Source organism: Lissotriton vulgaris, chromosome 8 (genome assembly GCF_964263255.1).
Source record: "Lissotriton vulgaris chromosome 8, aLisVul1.2, whole genome shotgun sequence".
In the NCBI taxonomy this organism is placed as follows: domain Eukaryota; kingdom Metazoa; phylum Chordata; class Amphibia; order Caudata; family Salamandridae; genus Lissotriton; species Lissotriton vulgaris.
Window position 1 is genome coordinate 1,167,132,992 of NC_141696.1, and position 25,246 is coordinate 1,167,158,237.

Genomic DNA, 25,246 nt, shown 5'->3' on the forward strand with positions numbered 1-25,246 from the left:
GACAGAGCAGCCAAAGAGGGAGTCCCTGCGGACTTGACTGTTGACGCAGTAATGTTTGTAAACGTGTGCAGAGATGACCACATTGCTGCCTGACAAATGTCCAGGACTGGAACACCACATTGTAACACTGTGGTTGCAGCCTTAGGTCTGGTAGGATGAGCTCTTAAGCCTTCAGGAGGCTGCTTTTTTGCCAGAGCATAAACCATCTTGATCCTGAGGACAACCCATCATAAGATAGTACTTTTCTGCATTGCACAACCTTTCTTCACTCCCACATACCCCACGAAGAGTTAGTTGTCTACCCGGAACTCTTTCTTGTGGTCAAGGTAGAACAACAATGCTCTTTTTGGGTCCAGATGGTGGAGTCACTCCTCTTCATTAGAGTATTGCGGAGTGTAGAAAGAGGGTAAGGTGACAGATTGCCCCACATGGAATGGTGTTACCACTTTCGGAAGTAAAGAGGCTCCAGTGAGAAGCACCAACTTGTCATTTTGTTAGATAAGGAGGCTTGGATGACAAAGCCTGCAGTTCGCTCACCCTCCTAGTAGATGTAATCGGCACTTAAAAGGTTGTTTTGATGGTAGGCAGCCAGAGAGGGCAATTGTGCAGAAGTTCAAATGGAGCGCACATCAGGAAGGGGAGAACCAAATTAAGGTCCCACTGAGGCATAATGAAAGGGGAATATGGGAACATATGTACAAGTCCTTTGAGGAATCTATTTACAATGGGAGATTTAAGTAATGAGGGTCGGTCTGGCAGGCGCATAAATGAAGACAGGGCCGAAAGGTACCATTTCAGAGTGCCCAGAGCAGAGCCCTTGTAGGCAAGAGTTAAAATAAAAAGCAAAATATCAGAAAGGGAAGCAGACAGAGGATCAACAGACTTTTCTATACAATATATTACAATATGTTCCATCAGCAGTTGTGTACTAAATTGGTGGAGGGACACCTAGTTGCCAGAATAACATTACAAACTTTGGCAGGAATGTTAAAAGCTATCAACTGCCAGCGCTACCTCTCCACACAAGAAGGCAGAGAGCAGACAGGTTCCGGGTGGAGGACCCTCCCTGGCTGCTGCGACAGAAGATCCACCCAAGGGGCATCCTGATCGGATGATCGATGCACAGTTGGAGAAGATCAGGACACCAGACTATCCGTGCCTAGTCCGGCACCACAAGAATGACTTGATCCCTGTTGCTTCTGATCTTTTAGAGAACTCTGGACAAGAGTGGAATGGAAGGAAAGGTGTACAGGAGGCCTAAGCTCAATTCAAGGCGGGAAGTGTCTTAGTGATTGCAGCCTTTAAAACTCCAGTGCCCAAAACTGCTGACACTGCGCGTTCCGACGGAGGCGAACAGATCTAACCAAGGCTCTCCCCACTGTTGGAAGACACCTTGTGCCCCCTCCAGATGGAGATGCCATTCGTGCTCCAACAGGCATTGATGGCTGAGTTAGTCAGCCCTGGCATTCAGAGAACCTGCTAGGTGTTGAACCACCAGAGATCTGCCCTGCTGCTCCACCAAAGTTCAGAGAAGCAGGGCCTCTTGACAAAGGGTTCATGACCCCACTCTGCCCAGTTTGTTGCAGTACCACATGGCGGTAGTGTTCGCCATGAACACTTGTACTAGCCTTCCCTTGATGGACGGTAGAAAGGCTTTTAACACCAAACAGATCACTCGGAGCTCCAACAAGTGTATGTGGAGTCCAGATCCTGCTGGAGACCAGAAGCCTCTGATCTCCACATCTCCCAGATGGCCGCCCCATCCCAGAATTGACACATCTGTCACTATTGAGAGATCTGATTGGGGAAGGATCTGCCCATGACCCAATCGCGGTTTGTCAGTCACAGTTGCAGATCCAGTGCAGTTCCCTCCGAGATCTGAACCATGTCTGAGAGATCCACCTAATGCTGCGCCTACTGGAACTTCAGGTTCCACAGAAGAGCCTGCATATGCCACTTGGCATGTGTTACTAGGAGGATGCAAGAGGACATGAGGCCCTGCAGTCTCAGAGTCATTCTCACCGAAATCTAGGAGAGCGGCTGAAACATTGAAATCATAGCCTGGGTATCCTGGAATCGTGCTCAGAAGGTTTGGTTTAAAACTGCATTGTGGCCAGAACAACTCTGATGAAAGGGAGCATCTTAGAGGGAGTCAGGTGTGACTTCAGCACATTGAAAGTCACCCAGCAAATGAAGGTCTGTCATAGTTTGGAGGTGGGAGACAACAGCCTGGAGCAAGCCCGACTTCAGCTGCCAGACGTCGAGATTAGGGGAAGACGGACACCCCTGAACCGTACAGATGAGCTGCGACCACCCCCATCACCTTGGTGAACACCCGAGGGGTGCTGGTAAGACCATAGGAGAGCATGTTGAAATGAAAATGCTTGTGGTCTACCGTAAACCGTAGGTAGGTCCGATGGGCAGGCAGGAGAAGAATGTGGAAAAAGGCGTCCTGCAAGTCCAACCCTACCATTCAGTAACCCAGGTCCAAGACAGACAGGACCTGAGCGCCCAGGTCCAGGGCAGATGTAGTTGAGTGCTTGGAGGTCTCCGATAGAATGCAGTCACTTGTTCTTTTTCTAGACTAGAAAGTAGTGTGAATAGCAACTACAGACTACTTCTGGCGTTGGGATCCTCTCTATGGCTCACTTGGCCAACACAGTTATGATTTCCTACTGGACTAAAATTAAATGGTCCTCCACCAGCCCGTCGTAAGATGGAGACATGGAGGTAGGTGTAGTCTTGAAGGGGAGGGAGTCACTGTGTGGAGAACCCACCTGTCCAATGTGATGTCTTGCCAGTGGTGGGGGTGATGGGTGATCCTGCCACCACCTGGCTGCCCCTAATCTGGAAGGGCAAGACTAGGAGGGTTTGGAGGCTGCAGAGGTGTGGTGGTCTGACCGGACCTCTAGCCACCAGACCCACACAGTTGGAACGACCTGCGCTCTCAGCCACGTGGAAGTTGTGAAACTTACACAGCCTTGTGGCTGGGATAGGGGGCACGGCTAAAATCCCCTTCAGTAGCCACGAAAGGGGTAAAAGGCAGACTGGGGACGGATTGCCACTGAGAGGCCCAAGGACTGGCCATAGCCCGAGAGTCCTTAAAGCGCTCTAGCGCCATACCTGCCTTGTCTTCTAAGAGACTGGTAGCATTAAAGGGCATGTCCATTAGCGAGGCCGGACTATTCCCTGAAAACCCAGTTCTCAAACAGGCGTGGCGTCGAACAGCTACCATTGACGAAATCACTCTGCCCAGCAAGTTGGTTGTGTCGAGACCATAACAAATTGTGAACTTTACTGCATCTCTCCGGTCTGATACTGCTTGTGAGAGGGTGGCCCTGGCCTCCTCTGGGACCTGTGGCAGCACTTGCGCAACCATTTCCTATAAGGAGTGAAAAGAACAGCTCAATAAGCATGCAGTGTTCACCGACCCCAATGCAAGGCTGGCGAAAGAAAGTTTTTTCTTGCCCCAACTGTTCAGCCTCTTGGATTCCCTGTCCAGGGGAGCGGAAGGGAATGCGCCATGGGAGGTAGAGACGTGGACTACCAAGCTATCCAGTGGCTAGTGAGGAAGTTTGGGTCGTCAGGAGCAGGGCGATGGCAGAGGGCAATTGTTCTATTCACAGGCGCCTCTGAGCTGTGCTTGGGCCAGGTTCCCAGTAGGACATCTGTAAGGGCTCGTTAAAGTGCAGCAAGGGTTTCAAAGAGGAGACATCTGGCTGTAGGACCTCTGTCAAGATATTAGTCTTGACCGCCACTGTCTAGGACCTCAGCCACTCATCGCACCACTAGAGCATAAGGTGCTCCCTACTCCAGCCACGGTAGGGGGAGAAAGCAGGCCAGAATCTGGAGACGTTTCCAGTACGCTGGCCTCACCCAATTCCTCATACAAGTCCATTTCCTGATAAGGCTGGTCTTCGAAGGGGTCCTGCGACCTCTCGCAATCTTCTTCCATTCCTAGCCCTTCAGAATAAGGCTCAGGAAATGGCCTGTAGGTTCTGTTGGCGACGTCGTCGGTAGGCGCCGATCCGGGTTCTAGTCGTTAGGAATCAGAATTGGGCTGGGGCTGCCCCATGGTGCCCAAAGCATCGGGAGACCACGTTTGGGCGGGCCCTAGGGAACGTCACAATGGCATGACCGGCGTCTGTTCCGATCGATTGCCTGATCCATAGTTTTGGGGGGAGTGGGGGCTACATCACCTCTGGAGTCGAACTTTGACCCACAAATGAGGTGCATTGCCTTATAAAATTCTCAAAGTTGGGAGCTGGTCGCTCCGGCTCCCGGAAAATCAGTGAGGCACCGAGATGACCCAGGTGCAGGTTCCGAAGAAGGAGGCCTAGAGTGCAAAGCCTCCTCCATAGTGCTGGCCGCTGGATGGGGAGAAGTCTCAGTACGGGTCGACTTCTTGTGCCTCTTACATGAGTGTCCTGATTATTTGGAATGGAACGAAGAGGACTTCGGACACCTCCCGACCAGGACCATGAATGAGATCTCCAAAGAGTCGTACTAACGGGTGCTGACTGACAGGCCACAAGTAGCTTTAGGGACTGCTCCCTCAAAGCCTTTGGAGCCATGGCCTGGCAGTCGGAGCACGATTTGAAGTTGTGGCAGCCCTCGAGGCATCACAGGCAAATCAGGTGTGGGTCTGTCACAGACACTGTGCGGTGACAGGTGAACCCAGAAGTCTTTCTATACATGAGGAAAAAAACCTACACACCAAAAAGAGACTGACAAAAAGTAGAAAATTCTGTCAAAAAGTGACAGAGGATAGATTTCTTCACGGATCAGCATTTTACTGGCGTGGAAAGAAAAGAACTGACATCAGCACACTGAGGTGGTGCCTATATAGGTGACGCGGATGTCACTACGGTGCAGACAACGCAGACGTCACGTATAGTCACCATATGCCACCAACTGTTGCGCTGGGTATAGCACGAAGAAAAATCTAGTCTGACACCTGGGAAATTCAAGGTAAGGAATGTGCAGCTATATGTCTCTATCAGATCATGGTATTTGTTAGTCGATCAAAATAAAAATCATCCTTTATTTGTAAAGAGCTAAGAACCTGTGGGTATCTAAATGCATAACAAGCATTATCATAGCCAATAGGTCTAGCCTGTTTTACCTTATATGTGTTTAGCCAGAGCTATTGGCTTTGGCAGTGTCTTTAAGCTATGTTGTAGAGCATTACGCTGCAGTGCAGCATGTTGAAAAGTTATAATAAAAAAGTGTTAAAAGCATTTTTGCTACCTTATATATTACCAAAAAGGCATTATGTGCAACTGAACGACCCTATTTAAAGCAAGTTTACATTCACAGTTACACGTGATAATTCATCTCTGTAACAAACTACAGAAAAACAAGAAAGATAAAGTGAAACATGTAAAATGTAATTGGGGATTGCATCGTTAACTACCTTTACAGTCGGGACCTAAAAAGGAAAATGCTACTTAGCAGTATGCATCTGTTCTTGGCATGTAGGGCTGCTGACATTCATATCTGTGCATAGATCGCCACCTAGTGTTGGGTCTGGATGATTGCACCTTGTTGTCCTGGAAGAGTCTTCGAAGTTTCACGAGATAGGTGACTCCTCCCCTGGACTACAGTGCGCATGGGCATCTTCTCCATCCTCAGATTGTTTTTCGCCATTGTGGCAGAGATGGAGAGAGTAAAGTAAGAGATGGCCATGCAAAAGATAATGCTGCAGCTGCAACAGGCACAGGGGAGGAGGGCGGGCGATATGAATGTCAGCAGCCCTACATGCCAAGAACAGATGCATACTGGTAAGTAGCATATTCCGTTCGAGGCAGGTGGGCTGCTGAATTCATATCCGTGCATATACTGCATAGCAGTGTCTCCTCTAGCGGTGGTTACCTGTGCCAGCTGCAGCAGTTTGCAAAACAGGTTTGAGGACAGCCTGGCCTTCAGCAGCTTGCTGCTTTGCTTGTACATCAACACAGTAGTGTTTTGTGAAAGTGTGTATAGTAGTCCATGTGGCTGCTCTACATATGTCTTCAAGAGGAATATTCCCAAGGAAATCCATGGATGCCCCATTGTGCGGGTAGAGGGTGCTCTTGGGGGGACAGTTAACGTGCGTTTAGCTTTTTGATAACATATTTGAATGCATTTAACTATCCATCTGGCTATTCCCGACTTTGATATGGGATTTCCGATATGTTGTGGTGAAAAAGCAACAAATAATTGTTTTGTTTTTCGGAATGATTTAGTTCTGTCCACATAATAAAGCAGAGCTCTCTTTACATCTAGTGTGTGTAGGGCTCTTTCAGCTACAGACTGTGGATTTTGGAAGAACACTGGCAGTTCTATTGATTGATTAATATGGAAAGTGGATATGACCTTTGGCATGAACTTAGGGTTTGTTCTAAGTACTACCCTGTTAGCATGTATCTGCATGAAGGGTTCTTGAATTGTTAGTGCTTGTAGTTCGCTAACTCGCCTGAGTGAAGTAATTGCAATCAAGAATGCCACCTTCCATGTTAAGAATTGCAATTCAATGAGTGTAGAGGTTCGAAAGGAGGTCCCATGAGTCTGGTGAGTACTACATTTAGGTTCCAGACTGGTGAAGGTGGGTGTTTTGGAGGAATCACACTTTTGAGACCCTTCATAAAAGCCTTGATTGCTGGTACCCGAAACAGTGAAAGGTGTTGTCTGTTTTGGAGATATGCTGCTATAGCAGCGAGGTGAGGCCTTATAGAAGAGTATGCTAGGTTGCATCTTTGAAGATGCAGTAGGTAACATATAATGTTCTGTATGGAAGCATCTAATGGGTTGATTTGGTTATTGTTGCAGTAGATAACAAATATCTCCCATTTAGCTGCATAGCATGCTCTAGTAGTTGGTCTTCTTGCCTCAATGATATTCATGCAGTCTGGAGGCAAGTTAAGGTATCCAAATTCTAAGACTTCAGGAGCCAGATCGCTAGGTTCATCTGATTGGGATCTGGGTGTCTGATTTCTCCATGGTTCTGAGTTAGAAGATGGGGTGCGAGGCGTAGCCTTTGATGAGGAACTACTGAAAGCTCCAGGAACGTTGTGTAACATCTGTCTCGCCCATGTGGGAGCAACTAGGATCATTGTGAGTGACTGTTGCCATAGTTTGCGTGCCACCAGCGGAATCAGTGGTGCTGGGGAAAAAGCGTACGCAAATCTGCCTGACCAGTTCATCCATATCGCATTGCCCTGTGACAACGGATGTGGGAATCTGGCGGCAAAGTAGTGGCATTTGGAGTTTTCTTTTTTGGCAAACAGGTCTATCTCTGGGTGACCCCACATTTTGAAGAATGGCTGGAGAACTTGGGGGTGAATCTCCCATTCCTGCAGTTGTTGGCTGTGTCTGCTGAGCAGATCCGCTATTTGATTGTCTTTTCCTGGGAGGTGTTCTGCCAGGAGAAAGATGGTTTTGGGAATTGCCCACTTCTATATGCTCTGTACCAAGTGGGACAGCTGTGGAGAGTGTGTTCCTCCCTGTTTCTGCATATAGTACATGGCTGTCATGTTGTCCGTCCGGATCAACACAGTCTTGTTGTACAAGTATTTCTGGAATGCTTTTAGGGCTAGAAATATTGCTAGCAACTCTAGTTGATTGATATGCAGTCTCTTTTGTTTGATTGTCCAGAGCCCTTGTACTGTGTATTTAAGTAGGTGGGCTCCCCAACCTGTCAGTGATGCGTCCGCTGTTAGTACTAGTTGTGGAACCGTCTCTTGGAACAGTCGGCCCTTGGAAAGGTTTTGTGGGTTTCACCACTGCAGAGAGTTGTAAGCGCGACTGTCTACCAACACTAGGTCTTTTAGTCGTCCTTGAGCTTGGTTCCACTGTCTTGCAAGGCACTCTTGTAGTGGACGCATTTGAAGTCGGGCATGGGGGACAATGAATATGCAGGAGGCCATCATGCCTATGAGCTGCATGAAGACTCGAGCTGGCAAAGAGTGTTGTGGCAGAAATTTGTGAATGAGCATTTGCATGCTGGTTATCCTCGCAGAGTTTGGATATGCTTTTGCCACTGAGGTATCTATCGTAGCTCCCACATATTGTTGTGTGTGGGATGGTTGTAGGTGGGATTTTGGGCAGTTTATTGAAAAACCTAGGCTGTGTAGCAATTGAAGTGTCTGAGACGTGTCTTTTAGACACTGTTTGTACGATTTTGCTTGTTTTAGCCAATCGTCTAGGTATGGTCCGAGGTTGGCCAGGTTGTCGAGCAGGGTGGTGGTGTTGTTGTCGTCGTTGTTTTTCTCCAGGTGGAAGTTCAGGTCCCCAAGGAGGATGTATTCTGGTGAGGCTAGGGCGTGTGGGCTGATTAAGTCGGAGATGGATTCGCTGAATTGTGTGCGCGGATCCGGGGGTCTGTAGATGAGCGTTCCTCTTAGGGTGGTCTTGGGGTCGGTGTGTATTTGGAAGTGTAGGTGTTCAGCGGCGGAGAGTGTCTTCAGCGTTTGTCGTGACGTTGGGTACACAGACAAAATATCGAGATTTAAATTTCGAAATACAATTATATCGAAGTTTAAATATCGATGGGACATAATATAGAAGGTAAGTAATATCGACAGTCTTAATATCGATATTAGTATGATATCAGTAATTTCGAAGTTTGAAATATCGATGTCAATAATATCGAAATCAATAATTTCGATGTTACTAATATCGATTTTTAAATACATTTTGTGTATATTATAATGTATTTATTATGTTTTATTATGTAATTTTTAATGTAATTTAATTAAATAATGTCTTTTAGTACTGTAGCGGGTTGTGGGTTTATAGGGGAATAGGGTGGGAAGTAATTTAATAATAATCAATTAATTAATATATGTTTGTAAATATTTTTAATTAATAATTAATTGGTAATTAATTAATATTAATTAGTTAATTCATTAATATAATTTTGAACATATTTTTAATTAATAATTAATTGGTAATTAATTAATATTAATTAGTTAATTACATTAATTAAAGTAATTTTTTTATATATATAATTTTTTGTTATTGTTAATTAATTAATTGGGAAAAAATAATATTAATTATTAAATTTAATTAATTACAGCTAATGTGCTAATATATTTACTTTATTGTTATTGTTAATTAATAATTAATTGGTAATTAAATAATATTAATTAATTTTGGGTAAAGGAGTATTTTTAGGGTTCAGGGTCAGTTTTGGGTTTTTGGGTAAAGGGGTATTTTTAGGGTTCAGGGTCAGTTTTGGGTTTTTGGGTAAAGGGGTATTTTTAGGGTTCAGGGTCAGTTTGGGGTTTTTGGGTAAAGGGGTATTTTTAGGGTTCAGGGTCAGTTTTCAGTTCTTGGGTAAAGGGGTATTTTTAGGGTTCAGGGTCAGTTTTCAGTTTTTGGGTAAAGGGGTATTTTTAGGGTTCTGGGTCAGTTTTCAGTTTTTGGGTAAAGGGGTATTTTTAGGGTTCAGGGTCAGTTTTCAGTTTTTGGGTAAAGGGGTATTTTTTGGGTTCAGGGTCAGTTTTCAGTTTTTGGGTAAAGGGGTATTTTTAGGGTTCAGGGTCAGTTTTCAGTTTTTGGGTAAAGGGGTATTTTTAGGGTTCAGGGTCAGTTTTGGGTTTTTGGGTAAAGGGGTATTTTTAGGGTTCAGGGTCAGTTTTGGGTTTTTGGGGTACAGTCGTACAGGGTAAAAATAAAATAAATTTAAATTAAATCAATTAAATGAAATTAAAAAATATAAAATTACATTAAATTATTACGTTTTTAATTTATTTTAAATGTATATGTATTAGTTTTAATTTTTTAATTATGTTTTAATATTTTTATTTAATATTTGTAACATATGTATTTTATAATTATTTTTACATTATTAATACATTTAAAAAAACGATATTTTTAATTTCGATATTTTTGTACTACGATATTAATTTTTCGATATTTTTGTACTTACCTTGTTAGGGATAGGATTCCTATATTTTTGACTTCGATATTTTTGTTCCGATATTTTTGTATTTCGATATTTTTGATTTCGATATTTTGTCAGACATTCGTGACGTTGATGGTGTTTTTGTAGATGGTGGCGATTCCTCCACCGGTTTGGTTGATGTGGTCCTTCCGGGTGATCTTGTAGCCGTCCAGGATGGCTGTAGCGATGTCTGGGGCTGAGGATGCGTTCATCCAGGTTTCCATGAGGAAGGCGACGTCTGGTGGTGTTGGGTCGAGGAGGTCCCAGAGTTCGACGGCGTGCTTGTGGACGGAGCGTGTGTTGAGGAGGATGCACTTGAGGTGGTTGTAGTTGCTGCTTGGTCTGGGGGGGGAGGGGGGGGGGAGGTCAGGATGCAGGTGAATTTGCAGGCTTGGCAGGTGAAGGGTCCGTGGGTACGTTTCAGGGCGGCTTGGTAGCAGGGGGGTGGTCGTCCGGTGTTGAGTGCGTGAGGGCGGCGGAGTTGTATCTCAGTCGGGTAGTCTGGCTTCGGCGGGGTCCAGGGGTTCTGGCGCTGATTGCGGTCCAGGCGCAGACGGGATTGCCTTTGGCGCACCTTCGGCGCGCCAGCAACGTGCGTCCGCTGCGGGGGCGCTGCGCAGTCTCTATATGAGGCGAAGTGGGAGGGATGAGCAGCTGGGAAGGTGGGAGCGGGGGGTCCAATAGGCGATGAGCAGGGGAACCAGATGGGAAGGGGGACGGGCCGCGGGGGAGCAGCGGCGAGAAGCGGGGGGTACAGAGGGTTGCGGAGAGCACCTGGGGCAGAGAAACAATATCACGGCAAATGATACTAAGAATACAATAAACAGACACAGAATACTGAAACAGACAAAATGCAAGCAGGCCACGGCGAGTGTAGAGGGGGGGGACACACGGAGCCCGGATACCAGGGGTGAACCCTTGATAGCGGAGGAGCATGGGCAGAGCCTCAGTGAGCTACGGGGAGCCGTGCGGCGTGGGAGGTGGCCTGGGGTCAGGTCACACTCACCCGCACCGCGCGTTCTCCATATGAGTCCAAGTGGGAGGGAAGAGCAGTTGGGAGGCGGAAGCGGGGGGTCCAATGGGCGATGGGCAGGGGAACCAGATGGGAAGGGGGTGGGCCGCGGGGAAGCAGCAGCGGGAAGCGTCGAGTGGGGGGTGCACAGAGGGTTGCGGAGAGCGCCTGGGGCAGAGAAACAATATCACGGCAAATGATACTAAGAATACAATAAACAGACACAGAATACTGAAACAGACAAAACGCAAGCAGACCATGGCGAGTGCAGAGGGGGGGACACACAGAGCCCGAATACCAGGGGCGAACCCTGATAGCGGAGAAGCAGGAGCAGTGGCTCGGTCAGCTACAGGGAGCCGTGCAGCGTGGGGGGTGGCCTCTAGTATTTTGGACTCTTTATCAGGAGGTGGAGCTTCTCCTGTTGTTTGTGAGTTGGCCCTTTTGCGTGCATTAGCCACTACTAGTGAGTCTAATGGTAACTGACCTCCGATATAAGTAGGGTCTGTAGAGGCCGCTCTATATTTCTTTTCAATCCTGGGATTGATTGCGCGTGCCCTGGCTGTATCTTTAAATATATCTGGCGCATGTTTTAATACCCCTTTCAACATGGGAAGTGTTCTGCTATTCTTTTCTGAAGTAGGGAATGTATCAAATAAAAAGTCTTCGTCTATAGGGTCATTGTGCATGTCTACGTTGTGGTACTGCGCCTTGCTCTTTCTATTAGCTGGTTGAAGACAATGGTGTTGTCAGTAGGTGACGGCTTTGTTGGGTATGAGGAGGGGATGGGATGTGTGTCATATGGATCAGTAGGTTCACCCCATGGTTCATCTTGAGGGTTAGGATCCTCTGGATAGTCATAATCATGTTGAGGATCTTCCCCTGTGTCACTCTCATTATCCCCAGAGTGTGTAGGAGAGTAAGGCGCAAAAGGCGTAGTAGGCATAGTGGGATAGAAAGGAATGAAGGGTCTGGAGGGAGAAGTCCCAAAGTCCTTCTTTAGAGGAATGGGAGAATGAGAGTCAGTGTCCAATGGCCTCTTCTTCCTGTGTAGGATTGTGACTTTACCAGTCTCAGGGTTAATATATATTTTGGCCTGATCTTCTGATGGATCTGGATGGAAGAGTTCTTCTTCCACTGTCCGTGGCTGTGTCTTTGACTTCTTTGGCTTAGTCTTTTTTGGATCGACTATTGCCTTCGGGTCGATAACCATTTTTGGTTCGACGACTTTCGGCGCCTTATTGCTCTTTTTCGGCTCTGGCTCTTTGTCCAGGTCGACTAGTGATTGCGGATCGACCGGATCTTTAGGTTCGATACGCTTTCTGTGCCCGACAGTTTTTTTAGGTTGACTGTCTTTTGTCAAGTCGATTACTTTTTTCGGATCGACCGGTCTTTTTGGAGCACTTGTCTTTGGATGGATGCCTTTCTTTTTTGTTCGATAACCATTCTTTGGCTGGACCACAGGCTTCGGTACGACGCCCTTTGTGTCGACGACCTTCTTCGGTTTGACTACCTTCGGCACAGCGGCTTCTTTGGGTCGACGGCCTTCTTCGGTTCGGCGCCCTTTGGCTCGACGGCCTTCTTCGGGTCGACGCCCTTCGGGTCGACGACCTTTTTGGATTCTAGAACTGGAGTCTCTGAAGACTTAATCTTCGATTTCGGAGCCGAGCCGGCCGGCGGGGCAGCTGAATGATGTTTTGGATCTTGGCTAAGGCCTTAGGCAATGCCTCGACCGGAGCCTTCTGTAACGGGGTAATTGGTGTCGGGGGCAATGTACTCACAGTTTGCCCCAGTGGGATTTAGTCATCGGAGACCGAGTGGTCCTCGACGGTGACTATCTCTAGATCCAAATCTTGCGCTTCTGGAAGATCTTGTTCATCCTCGAAGAGGTTCCGGTGCCTGTCGCTGCATCTCTTGCCTAGCGGCCCGTCGAATCCGGATGGTTTTCTTCTAACGGAATTGGGCACAGGCTGGGCAGGTTTCTTCCTTGTGGTCTGGTGATAGGCACTTGTTGCATACTGTGTGTTTGTCAGTATGGGGGAACTTGGAGTGGCATTGTGGGCACCTTTTGAACAGGCTCCTTTCCATCAACAGCAGGCCCACGTGGCGTCGAAAAGGCCCAACGGTCCGCGACGACAACCGGGTCGAGATGGAAAGCTTGATAGAGTCAAAAAGTACAGAGCGAGAACAATACCGTCGAAGTCGAAGGCCTTTTGGCCTCTAGAAAGGTTTAGTTTCGACTAAGCCAAAGAAGTCAAATATACAGCCACGGACAGTGGAAGAAGAACTCTTCCATCCAGATCCATCAGAAGATCAGGCAAAAATATATATTAACCCTGAGATTGGTAAAGTCACAATCCTACACAGGAACAAGAGGCCATTGGACACAGATTCTCATTCCGAAGTTGGAGTACAGGAATAACATCCGAACCCAATGGCGGAAAAAAACAATCTGAAGATGGGAGAAGATGCCCATGCGCACTGTAGTCCAGGGGAGGAGTCACCTATCTCGTGATACTTCGAAGACTCTTCCAGGATAACAAGATGCAATCATCCGGACCCAACACTAGGTGGCGATCTATGCACAGATATGAATTCAGCAGCCCACATGTCTCGAACACAAAGGTTCCTTGCTTAGGGTACCATGCCTGTGGCTCTTTTGTAGCTGCTGTACTCTCATGGCTTTAACAAGCTGACTTGCACAAGGTCTTGCACACTTGATGCTTTCCTATGGTGCACCGCTCCAGAATGCCTCACTCACTAATCAAAAACAATGACTCAATTTCATGCAGAGTTTCAAATGCAATAGAAGATAATCGTGCCTGCAAGCTCTGAACCACATGAGAAGAAGGACAAAGGCGTGAAATATTATTCTTCAATCTAAGCAATTACCAGCATGAATAGTGCATACTTCAATCTTGGATTTCACAGGTTTTAAGGAAAAACAGCTAACAGTGAAAAGAAAATTAAACAAATTTTAATTAATGGGGTACCTGGTACTTTAATAAGATGTTGCATTCCAAAGAACCATCAACGTGCTTGCTGCCAAGCTAAATACTTGTTTTAATTCGAAGATCACACAAAACGTGTATTAAGTCAAACTAGATTTGTTCAGTTCTTTTTTAAGTAAGGAGTAAAGGTGGTACAGTACGAGGTCACAAATATTTTTATCTAAGAAAAATTTAGATGAACCTGCTACCATAAACTTATTTATTTCAAAACCCTGTAGAGTTTACAAGAATATGAAGGCCTCTAATTAGTACCGTTCAGTTGATGCAATTCAAAACACACAATGATAACAATCGAAGAGGCAGACAGTAACAAAATGCAGGATATCATAACATATCTGGAAATTCTATTTGGGGCTTATATTACATTGCACAAATCACTTGAAAAAGCAAGAATAACAGACGTACCTTATGTTAAAGGTATGGCCAATATTGGTCATAGCCGAAGTCATAATTTCCGTAGTAAGGCTTTCAGCAAAGCTGACAGCATCATGTCCAATCCCACTATCAGCTGCAAGACTTGTGTTGCTTAGTTCTCTCTCAGCTTTCTCGATAGCTGCTGTCACAATTTTTTCCGCAAGCACAGCCCTCTGCTCTGGGTCAATGTGAATTTTTGGTATATCAATGTGAGCAGCTCTTGACTTTTGACCACCATTGTTATATTTAGGCTTGGAGATTTGCTTAATTCTATAGGGGGGCGCTTGACCAGGCATATAGTGACACGCTCCCCGGGCAGAGTAACAATAGTCCTTCAATTTACAATATCTACAGTCTGAAGCAGACAAAGAAACCACTTTTTCAGAGCTTTGAAACTTGTCAACCTTCTTTCCGGTTTCTGCTGCACGAACACCAACAGTATTCAGGCTCAGTTCTAAAGTGTCATCCACCACTTTTCTGGCATACTGTTCTATGGCTTGAATAAAGCCTTCACTATAACCATATTCGTTCAAGCTACCAGTACTGTGGTACAACTTATGTTTTTCAGAAAAAGGAAGAAGGGTTTTGGAAAAGGAGTTTATGAGAATATCGCCCGCTACCTCATCAACTGCTGATCGTTTATAAAGACAGGAATCCGTCAGAGATTTCGGAAGACAGACTGTTGACATTTTTAACTTTCTCCTAACATCACAAGTTATAGAATGAGCAAGAGATTCTGCAAAATGCAACAAGTCTGTACATTCATTCCTAGGTATGTCATCACTACTTCCCCATGCATTGTCTCCACAATGGTGCTTCATGCCATTTCTTGGCGGTCTGTCAAATTCTGTTGTTTGAGGATAATCTTTGCTCAGAAACCTATGCCCATCTTGTGTAGTGGTCACCTGTGAGCCCTTCACTGGAAATATTCTCTTGTTGCATTTCAGTTTCATTCCCTGTGAAGCTTGCTGTAGGCCTGATTTTATAGCTCGATATGCCAGTCTGCTGGCATACTGGTCCATGATTACCTCACTACTAGCCCCTTCCCGTTTCAGAACCTGTAGAATGTGACCTGCGTACTCATCTGTCACACTTTCGCAGCTAGGATATTTGGAAGTCAGTCCAGGAGAACCTGAACTCAAAGGTAAAGAAAGAACTGATCCGCTTGTCTCTCTGGACCATTGGCCTGCTAAACCACAAATCCTTTCGCTTGATCTACAGTCGCTACTGTTCCTCCGTCGGCCAAGACCAGCAACATGACAGTTTACTTTTTTGAGCTGCAGCAGCTTATGGTGCTTTGTGACTGCTGTTCTCTTAGCATCATTGAGGACTGCTGCAGCCATGTCACCTGCATAATTCCACAGGGAAGTGAGAGTGTCTTCTGTGATGTTTTTCATGCATGTGGTGTAGCTCCATCTTTCATTTAGCAGACCTAAAAGAGACTGTTTTTTGTCAGTTTCTACTGGCCCAGCTTTATCATCCAAATAAAAAGATGCCATTTCAGTTCCAATTGAAACAATATGGTTTGCCAAGTTACTTGCGTATGCTGACGTTTTCTCAGACTTCTCCACAAAAGAGTCTGATTGTTCGTCATCTTCACTACTTTCAACTTCTTCAGAAAGTGATGACACAAGCTTCAACATAAACTCTTCTTTCTGTTCTGATTCCTGTCCATTTACAGGTGGATTTCGAGGTGTGGAAGGCGGTGTGGCGGGAGCATGTTCCTTGGCCAATTCACCCTTGAGTTTCTTTGTTACCTTCCTTAGATTTCGGTCTGCTCTAACCTGAGTTGGTGCCAGAGGAGTAGGTGGAGGGGGATCTGGTAATGTGCTGAAATTTATATCTTGACCTCTGGGTTTACCCTCCAATTGCAATGTTTCTCCACTACCAAACATCAAAGAGGAAAAATAATTTGTTTGCAGATTTGAGCTCACTGAAGAACCTGTCACTGACTTCTGCATTTCACAACTTGCAAACGTGTCATGTGTGCCACTTATTCTAATTTCAGGACCTGTGACCCCTTCATTCACACATTTCTTGTCTGCAACATATGGTGCAAGTGATGAAAGGACATCTGCTAGATGTCCTTTATGTTCCTCTGGGCAGTATTTCAGCACAGTATGTTGGCTGGAGCCCTGGCCACAGGGCCATGATGAACCACATTTTAGGGGAATCTGTTGATGCTCTGTGCTTCTTGGCACATGCCTTTGTTTTCCATTCTCTATTTTATTTACTCCAATAGGACTGTTGACATCAGAAGCTGCCATTCTTAATTCACTGGCTTGCATCAATATGGATTCATCTACTGACTGCTTTACAATATACTTTGCTAGCTGGTCTGCAAACACAGTTTTAGACATATCTATAGGCAGGCATGGCGAATAAGAAGGTGGTTTCACAACTATTTTTCTTGTGAGATAATCTGCATACTCGTCCACTGTCTTTGTTGCATTGGTGGATGTTATCACCTCATAAGCCTCATTCACAATCATATCCACCATGTTTCCAGAGAATCCGGTGAGGGTGTCTGGCTTGATCTCTTGATCACTGCTGCTACTTACATCAACTATTCTATGTTTCAAATCAATTTGGTCGTTAGTAGTATGACGGAGTTCTGAGGAGAGACCAGCATTTCGAACAGAACAAATTTGCTCTCTGTCTTCTTCTGCAACATATGATGCATCAATATGATCATTGCACTTTCTTTCTACAGGGCAAATCTTTTCTTTTGTGTTGCCAATAAAACTGGTTGGCGACTGGCAAAGTGCACTTCCAGCCAGGGGCACTGATATTGAACTTACCACACCAGAAGTAAAGAACAAAGCCTGCTGTATATTATATGCTCTTTCAGGTTCAAGCGAGAAACTCAAAGCGGTCAAATCTTGATCTTGAAAATTTGGAGAAACAGTGCAAGTCTGTGTGGACTGCATCATACTTTCTGCATTTCCATATTTTATGCTGTCTAAAGAAACACTTATAGCTGCTTGTGTGGTGAAGGTCACGTCAGCCTGGGATAGTTCTATAAATGCTTCTTGAATTACAGATTCAGACAAATCTTTAGCATATGATTTCACAACCTTGTTTTCATAATCAAAGGGCCACTGATGAGCAGTTGTGGGAGTAGATGGTTGAGAAAACTGGCATACTTCCATAATTCCTTCAAAAACAAGTTCCTCCGCAAGGTCTGCTGCAAATCTTGCTACTGTGTTGGTAAACATCTGTTTCTTTACACACTGGAGCTCACTTAGAGCACTTGACACAGCTTCACTTACCATAAAGCTTGCTAGGCCACTTATGGCACGTTCCTTCAAGGAAAAGGCGCGGCGGCATCCAATCTCATAGAAAGCCATTTGAAACACAGACGAAGTCAATTTGGAAGCCAAATGGCACAAGGCATTGGTGCACGTTGAAACTCCTCTCTGCAAATCTTTAAATGCACTTCCAAAACTTTTCTCAACCAGTTCTGCAGCAAATTTCGGTATGCTTCCTTTTACTAGGAGTGTCCTGTGCTTCCGCTGAGTTTTGCGGTCACCCTCCTTCTCAAGAGTTTTGCCTTTGCATTTCACAGTTTCTTCCTGTTCCTCCTTTGCTACAACCAAGCCCAAATAGGGAAGGCTTCTTCTGCGTTTCTGTACCATTTTGGAGTGTGAATGAAGTGCAGAACCCAGTATGTCGAATGAAACACTGTCGGCAAAATCTGAGTATGTATTATAAGACAACTCATGACCAATAGTATTCCCATGACCACACTGTCTGTAACAACATTCTGAGGTGGCACAGCTTCCAAGTGGGCTGAAAGCAGAACTAATCGGACTAAACAAAGACCCTGCATCTTCTCCAGATGTTTTAACAGGAAGAGGAGAGTCAGGGGTGTCAGAGCGAGTGCCAAAAGGAGATTCTGGTTTACGTGGAGTTGGCTTTCTTACATTTGCTGGCAGAGTGGGGCGATCAAACTTAAATCTGTGAGGATTCATGCCAGCGGAGCAAGACTTCTCTTTTACACATTTTCTTTTTTGTGGCGACTTTTCAAGCAGTGCTTCCCCTTTAAGATGATAGGAGTTTTCAAGAGAGCGGTCTGAATCGTCAAACTGATCAAAACTATCAAAAAACTCACTGACCTCAGAGTCTGAGTCTTCAATGTCATCCTTTGCAACTGGGATTTTTGGTAAATCAAGAGTAGCCCGCAAGCTTTTTTGATAGCCTTCCTCATCCAAGAAAATTATGGGGCTTGGGCTAGAGCAGTCAGATTCTGATGATTCAGCAGGAGAAGAAGGCAACGGGCCTTTGTGCAACAACGGGGGTACTTGACTAGAGGCACTGCTGGGCCTACAGAAACTTCTCTGGTTCCACAAATCAGAAACTGAGGTAGTGACTGAATTTTTTTGCGGAGAATGAGACAATTCCTTAAGTCCTGATACATTGATAAAAGCAGCAGATGATGATTTACGGCGGGAAGAGCTCACAATGATTTTTGACCCACTAGAATTCAAACAATGAGTAGGCACAGTCTGTGAAGCAACATCACGCTGGATTCTTGTTGTGCCACAGCCACGTCCTGAAAAAATAGAAAAAATCTTCAAATATAAAATCTAGAGGTTATTAAACTCACAGGCATGTTTTGTAATTAACGTTTGAAAAAATGTACAGCAAATTGTTGCTTTATTATGAAATAGTGTACTATGATTCAATTAGTGCTGCAATACATGGTCAATTTATAAACAAAAACGGGATTGACCCTGTGTCCCTCAGTACCTGGGTTATTAGTAGTTCAAAGAAAAATGGTTCTGTTGGGTGCGAACAACCCTTATTTTCAATACTATTATTTGGTGTTTGTATGGTCTTGTAGCCCAAACTACAATACCATCTAAATGACTTGATATCTGAGACCCCCTCTGAAAGAAAAGAGAAATCCGGCTTCTTACAATCAAATAAAAGAATAACCTACAAATGACTTTGTATTCGCTTTATGATGAATAAATCACACTCTTAAAAAAAAATCATTTTGTCTATACAAAAGACTGTCAATCTCTTCAAAATGGTGCACAAAAAGTGAAAACTCACTTCTTTTATTTCATTGACGTAGGAAACAACAGACCGGGCGACAGTAAACTTAACGAAGCCACCATGTTGGATTGAATATAAACAAGGGTATCCCAATTGACCGAAGATTTTCTACGACTTCAGGTGACATTCTTGCACTTGGACTCCAGGACTGCTGTGCACTTAACCGTCTTGATAAAGACCCGCCGCGACCAGCAAGTTGGCGCTTGATAGGGTCGAAACGTCGACACTTCCTACAGGCCTCTTGTTAGACCTGTCTGACTTTTTGTGTAGTCCCTCCAAATTATTATTTATTTTGTCCCCTTTTTGCCCCTCATACCTTTATTAATTTTTGTGTCCACTAGCTTTTTTAAGGTGTTGGTCAAGGGGATAGGTGTTCTTTCACCCTCATAGTTTTTCACCTCAGGCCTAGAGGCCTTTTCTGACAGGAATATAGTTGGAGTCACAAAATGGTGGCTACCAACTGTCCCAACTGACAAACCTAGAACCTGTCCCATAGAGTATAATAGGGCATTCCAGAACCTTCTGGTCCCTTCTGGACCCCTGAGGGTCAGCCTATAAAAGGCGGAATGCTGGACAGCCATTTTGTCTTGCCAGTGAGGAGCAGCTAGAGTGAAGGCTGAGGTCTGGTAGGGGTAGGATCCTGAAGTGTGGATTGCTCTACAAGGGTAGCCCTCTGTCTAGGTTTTTCCACCCCCCATTCCTGTTGACCTAGCCAAGTTAGTTCATCCTGCTGACCCTGGACAGTTAGGTGAAGGGGTTATCCCAGAAGTCTGTGGAGCTGAAGAGGTCCCTGTATTGGGAACCGAATTAGGAGATCGCCTGGGCCCCTATAACTGTCCAGTAAAGAGGGGTTGTGGACTATTGCGGAACTAGGAGAATTGGGGTTCCAACGCAAAGGGTTCCCCCCTTTTACCCTCCCTCTTAGAGTGAGAAGAAAGCTCCTTCTCTAAATGACACTGAGGTTTCCTTACCAGTGACTGGTCCTGTGGCGTGTGGCAAGCCTCCCATCTTGTGAGGTAGAGGAGTGAGGAGTTAGGGTCTAGTTCCCTTTGTTTCAACTGTGAGCGGGACCCCTGGGGCACCAATCGCGCTCCGTGTCAGCGCCTCCAAAGGAGAAAGAGAAGGGAGCAAAGTGATTGAATCCCAGCGCTACCGCGCATAATCCTAGCTGAGCCGGGTTGTTACCTCAGGAGGGGCCTAGGATCGAGCAGGTCCGCTGCGAGGACGCTACTCCGTGATAGGACAACGGAGCAGGCTCTGAGGCCGAGACGCCGATCCCCCGCGCATGTGCGTCGGCGCCTGCGTGAAGGAACCGCCGGCAGCCACTGAAGTGAAGCGCCAAGGAAGGAAGCGGCCCCGCCGAGCGGCCGGCGTCCTGTGAAGTGCCCCGTGATATCCTCAAGAGGGCCTCCGCTCCTCCGTGAGGGAGCGGGGAGGCCCGATTTCTGCACGGAAGCGGGGGGTGTTACAGAGGAACACACCTCCCAACACATACTGCCAAGTAAGCGGGGAAATCGAAGGGGTGGCACAGGATAGCTGGCTGTGCCCCGGTCCGTCAGACCCCTTTTAAGTTTAATGGTGCAGCGCTGATTGATCCCTGTGCATACAGAGGGGAGAGGGGCTACCAAATAACTGCACATTGCCAAGCCTACAGCATAAAGTCTCCAATGGTGCACTTGAGTGGTGAAAAGTAATTGAGGCCTGAACCATTCTTTTGGGACATTCCTCCCTAGCCTCTGGTACCTAAAAACTTGAGACAGCTTGTTCCCAGACAGGGTGGGTTTGCTGAGGAGACTGACAGCCTGGGCTGGGGAATGCAAAATTGTACTTGGATATAGAGCAATTGTGGGAAGTGGTGGTTACCTGTATAAACCTTGAATTTAAAAGAAGATTCAGAAAGGGGTTAACCAGAGTACAGCAAGTGTTCATCTGAATTGTTGAAGTGTGTAGATGTAAAACTGCTAGAGGTGATAAAGTAAGGAGGTTAAAGATGCTGTGATGTAATGAACTGTATTTTCTAGAGATAACTAATTGACAACCAGAGCAAAGACTATTTTTATAAACCAGTACGTATTTTTCCAATATTGGTGTAGTGTCCTTTTTGTGTGTTATTGCGTTAATTTACTGCTGGGAAGTTTGCAACCTTCACACATGTGCCTCTAGTGAATGTGACTTACCCTAGGCCAGGCTACCCTAGGTGACCTGACATCCCAGGTTCCAACAAGTTGGTGTCTAGCGGTGGGATCCTGACTGTGGTTGCAGCTACTCAGTAGTAATTGAACGTAATACACTAGCCTACACCAGGAGTTTTCTCCTAGCGGCCCTCCTAATTTTACTTTTGGTTGCCCTTGCAACTCTAATTTCCTTGTGTGTATAATCTGGTTTTGCCTATTTCAAAATGGAGTTTGCATTAGAAAAACTAGACACCTATTCTGTGGCTCAGCTGAAAGATTTCTGCCAACAAATGGGGGTATTTTTTAAGCATGGTGCCAGGAAGGGGGAGCTCCAAACCAGTCTAAGGGCTTGGGTGGAGGCACACAAAGAAGGGAAGGAGGAGGATGAAGGGACAGACCGGGACACGGTTGTGGAGATAGAAGGCTTATTCCCATCAGAGGGAGAAAACCTACTCCCAGGACCAGTGTCCTATTCCCGGAGGGGCAGTAGTGTCTCCGGGGGAAGCCTGACTGAAGCCGAGCTCACTGACCGGAGGGAAATGAGACAGTTAAAATGGGAGTTGGCTAAGCTGGAGCAGGAGAAGGAGGAGCGGAGGATGGCCCATGAGTTCAGGTTGAAGGAATTAGAACTCCAGAACCTACGACGGGGATCCTCTCCTGTAATGAATGGTGGCAGCGAAACAAAAGAGACAGCCAGGGAGTCCAGACCCTATTTACCAAAAGACCTTATAGCTAGCTTTAGTCAGGGGGACGACATAGCCAAGTGGTTGGCTGCCCATGGGGTGCAGGAGAAGCACTGGGGGGGTGGTTTGTATAAGTACATGCCTCCTGCTGGTCTGGACACCTTGCTGGCCCTAGAACCAGAGGAACAAACCAACTACCCCACCATGAAGCTGGCATTAGTAAGGAAGTTTGGGCTTACCCCAGAAAGGTACCGTCAGAAGTTCAGGGGGAGCCACAAGTTGGGCACCCAGAACTGGGTGGACTTCCTTGACTACGCACGTAAGGTACTGGAGGGCTGGGTCAAGGGCAGTGAGGTGAAGGATTATGAGGGGTTGTATGATCTATTTTTGAAAGAGCACCTCCTCGAGAAATGTTTTCCCGAGCTGCGCCAACACCTGGTGGACAGCAAGCTGACCAATCCCCGGAAGCTTGCAGAGGAGGCGGACATCTGGGCAAGTACCCGGGTGTCCTCCAAGGGGACTGGAGGGGATTCCCAAAAGGCCGGACAGGGCGCCCCCCAGAAGAAGGAGGGGGGGAGATAAAAAGAAGGAGTTCTCTAAAGGTCCCCAAAACAATTTCCAAGGAAAGGGAACAGGTTTCACCCCTAAGGCAAACCCGCCCCGAAACCCTAATCCTGGCCAAAGCCAGCAGCCAAGGGTTCTCCACTGTTTTGAGTGTGGTGGTGTTGGACATTATAAGGGAGATGTCAGATGCCCAAAGAGACCACCCCCTCCCACCGGAGGAAAACCACCGGGAGTAGCTAGTGTAGCGCTCAGGGAGGAGTTGGCCTTAGATAAGGGGGGTGAGTGGGCGGGTGTCACCTTAGTGTCCCTGGGGGAACGGGAGATGGTTCCTAAGATCCAGGTGCCCCCAAATACTGCAAAGTATGGGCAATGGGTCACCATCAATGGCCAGAGAGGGGAGGCTCTGAGAGATACAAGAGCCAGTATGACTATGGTGAGAAGTCAACTGGTGTCTCCAGAGCAGGTGGTTCCCCATGTACTCCACCCCGCCGCGATGGCTGACGGCAGAATGGGCCACTATCCAGTGGCTGAGGTTCCCTTTGAGTGGGAGGGGGTTGCAGGTTCACTTCGAGTTGCCGTAAGCCCTGCCGTGCCAGTTGATTGTCTGCTGGGGAATGACATGGAGCACAACGCTTGGAGAGAGGTGGAATACCGGATGCACAATGCGATGCTGAGTACACCTGACTGGGCCTGTGTGAGCACACGGTCTGCGACTGCCCGGAGAGGGAGTTCGCCTGGGTTGGAGCCTGGAACAATGGCCCAACCCGCTGCCAAAAAGGGACAGACCCGAAGACAGGAAGAGCCTGCTTCGGCTTCCACACCCCATGTGACAGATCGGCCACCTGCGGTGGTGGACCAGGAGTCCGTGGAGGGGGAAGTAGACTCTCTGGAGGATTTACCCATCCCTGCTGAGTGGCATGTGGAGGGAAGACCTACCAGAGAGGAATTCTGTAAGGGGCAGAGGGAGTGCCCTACCCTTGAGGGACTGAGGCGACAGGCTGAAGCCCAGGCAGCAGGTTATGTTACGGGACACTACCATATTTACTGGGAGGATGGACTCCTCTACAGTGAACCCAAGGTACCCTTACCTGGTTCATCAAGGGCCTTGGTAGTCCCGCAACAATACCGAGCCTTTCTGTTGGAATTGGCTCATGCTATACCCTTGGCAGGACACTTAGGTCAGGACAAGACCTTTGCTCGGCTTGTCCACCACTTTTACTGGCCTCAGATGAAAGTGGCGTCCAACACTTACTGTCGGACATGTGTATCCTGCCAGGCCAGTGGGAAAACAGGGGTGAAGCTGAAAGCTCCCCTGGAACCACTTCCAGTCGTTAGCACCCCCTTTGAAAGGGTGGGCATCGACATTGTAGGGCCTTTAGATCCACCAACAACAGCTGGTCACAGGTTCATCCTGGTTCTGGTGGATCATGCCACACGATACCCAGAGGCAATTCCTCTGAGGACAGTCACTGCACCTGTGGCGGCTAGGGCCCTAATGGGGATCTTTACCCGAGTGGGTTTCCCCAAAGAAGTTGTGTCTGACAGGGGGACCAACTTTATGTCAGCTTACATGCGGGCAATGTGGAAGGAGTGTGGAGTGACCTACCGGTTCACCACTCCTTATCACCCCCAGTCAAATGGACTGGTTGAGAGGTTCAACAAAACCTTGAAGGGCATGATCAGAAGTCTGCCCGAAAGCCTGCGGAGGAAATGGGACGTCCTCCTACCCTGTTTGCTATTCTCTTACAGGGAAGTGCCACAGAAGGGAGTGGGCTTCAGCCCCTTTGAACTTCTGTATGGGCACCCTGTACGCGGTCCTCTCAGCCTGGTGAAGGATGGTTGGGAAAAATCTCCCAGGAGACCCCCCCAGGATGTGGTGAGCTACATGCTGGCCTTCAGGAGCCAAATGGCGAAGTTGTGGAAGCAAGCTTCTGACAACTTGGAGGCCAGCCAGGCAGTCATGAAGGAGTGGTATGACCACAATGCTCACCAGGTGGAATTGGAGCCTGGCCAGAAAGTGTGGGTGATGGAACCTGGAGAGCTTAGTGCCCTCCAGGATCGCTGGACAGGCCCATTTGAAGTGTTGGAAAAGAAGGGTAAGGTCACATACCTGGTGGACCTTAAGACCCCTCGACAGCCCCTACGGGTGCTGCATGCCAACCGACTCAAACCCCACCATGAGAGGCCCGAGGTCATTTTAATGATGGTGACTGACGGGGAGGAGGAAGCGGAAAGCGAACCTCTCCCAGACTTGTTCTCGTCTCAGGAGAAGGATGGGTCAGTGGAGGGGGTGATTCTCTCTCCCAGTCTAACTCCTGAACAGCGGGAGGACTGCCGCCAGATACTGGAGCAGTACTCTACGTTGTTCTCCCTTGTCCCGGGAAGGACTCACCTGTGTA

General features: G+C 46.9%; 1 protein-coding gene across 3 annotated transcripts in view; it reads right to left on the reverse strand.

The window, feature by feature from the left end:
- Positions 1-25,246, reverse strand: part of AKAP11 (A-kinase anchoring protein 11) — a 229,971-nt gene that overhangs the window by 134,221 nt on the left and 70,504 nt on the right. For all 3 annotated transcript variants that reach the window (XM_086935024.1, XM_086935025.1, XM_086935023.1), the window contains one exon: positions 14,354-18,917. In XM_086935024.1, coding sequence (XP_086791150.1) covers positions 14,354-18,917 — 4,564 coding nt within the window. The remainder of the gene's footprint in view (positions 1-14,353; positions 18,918-25,246) is intronic.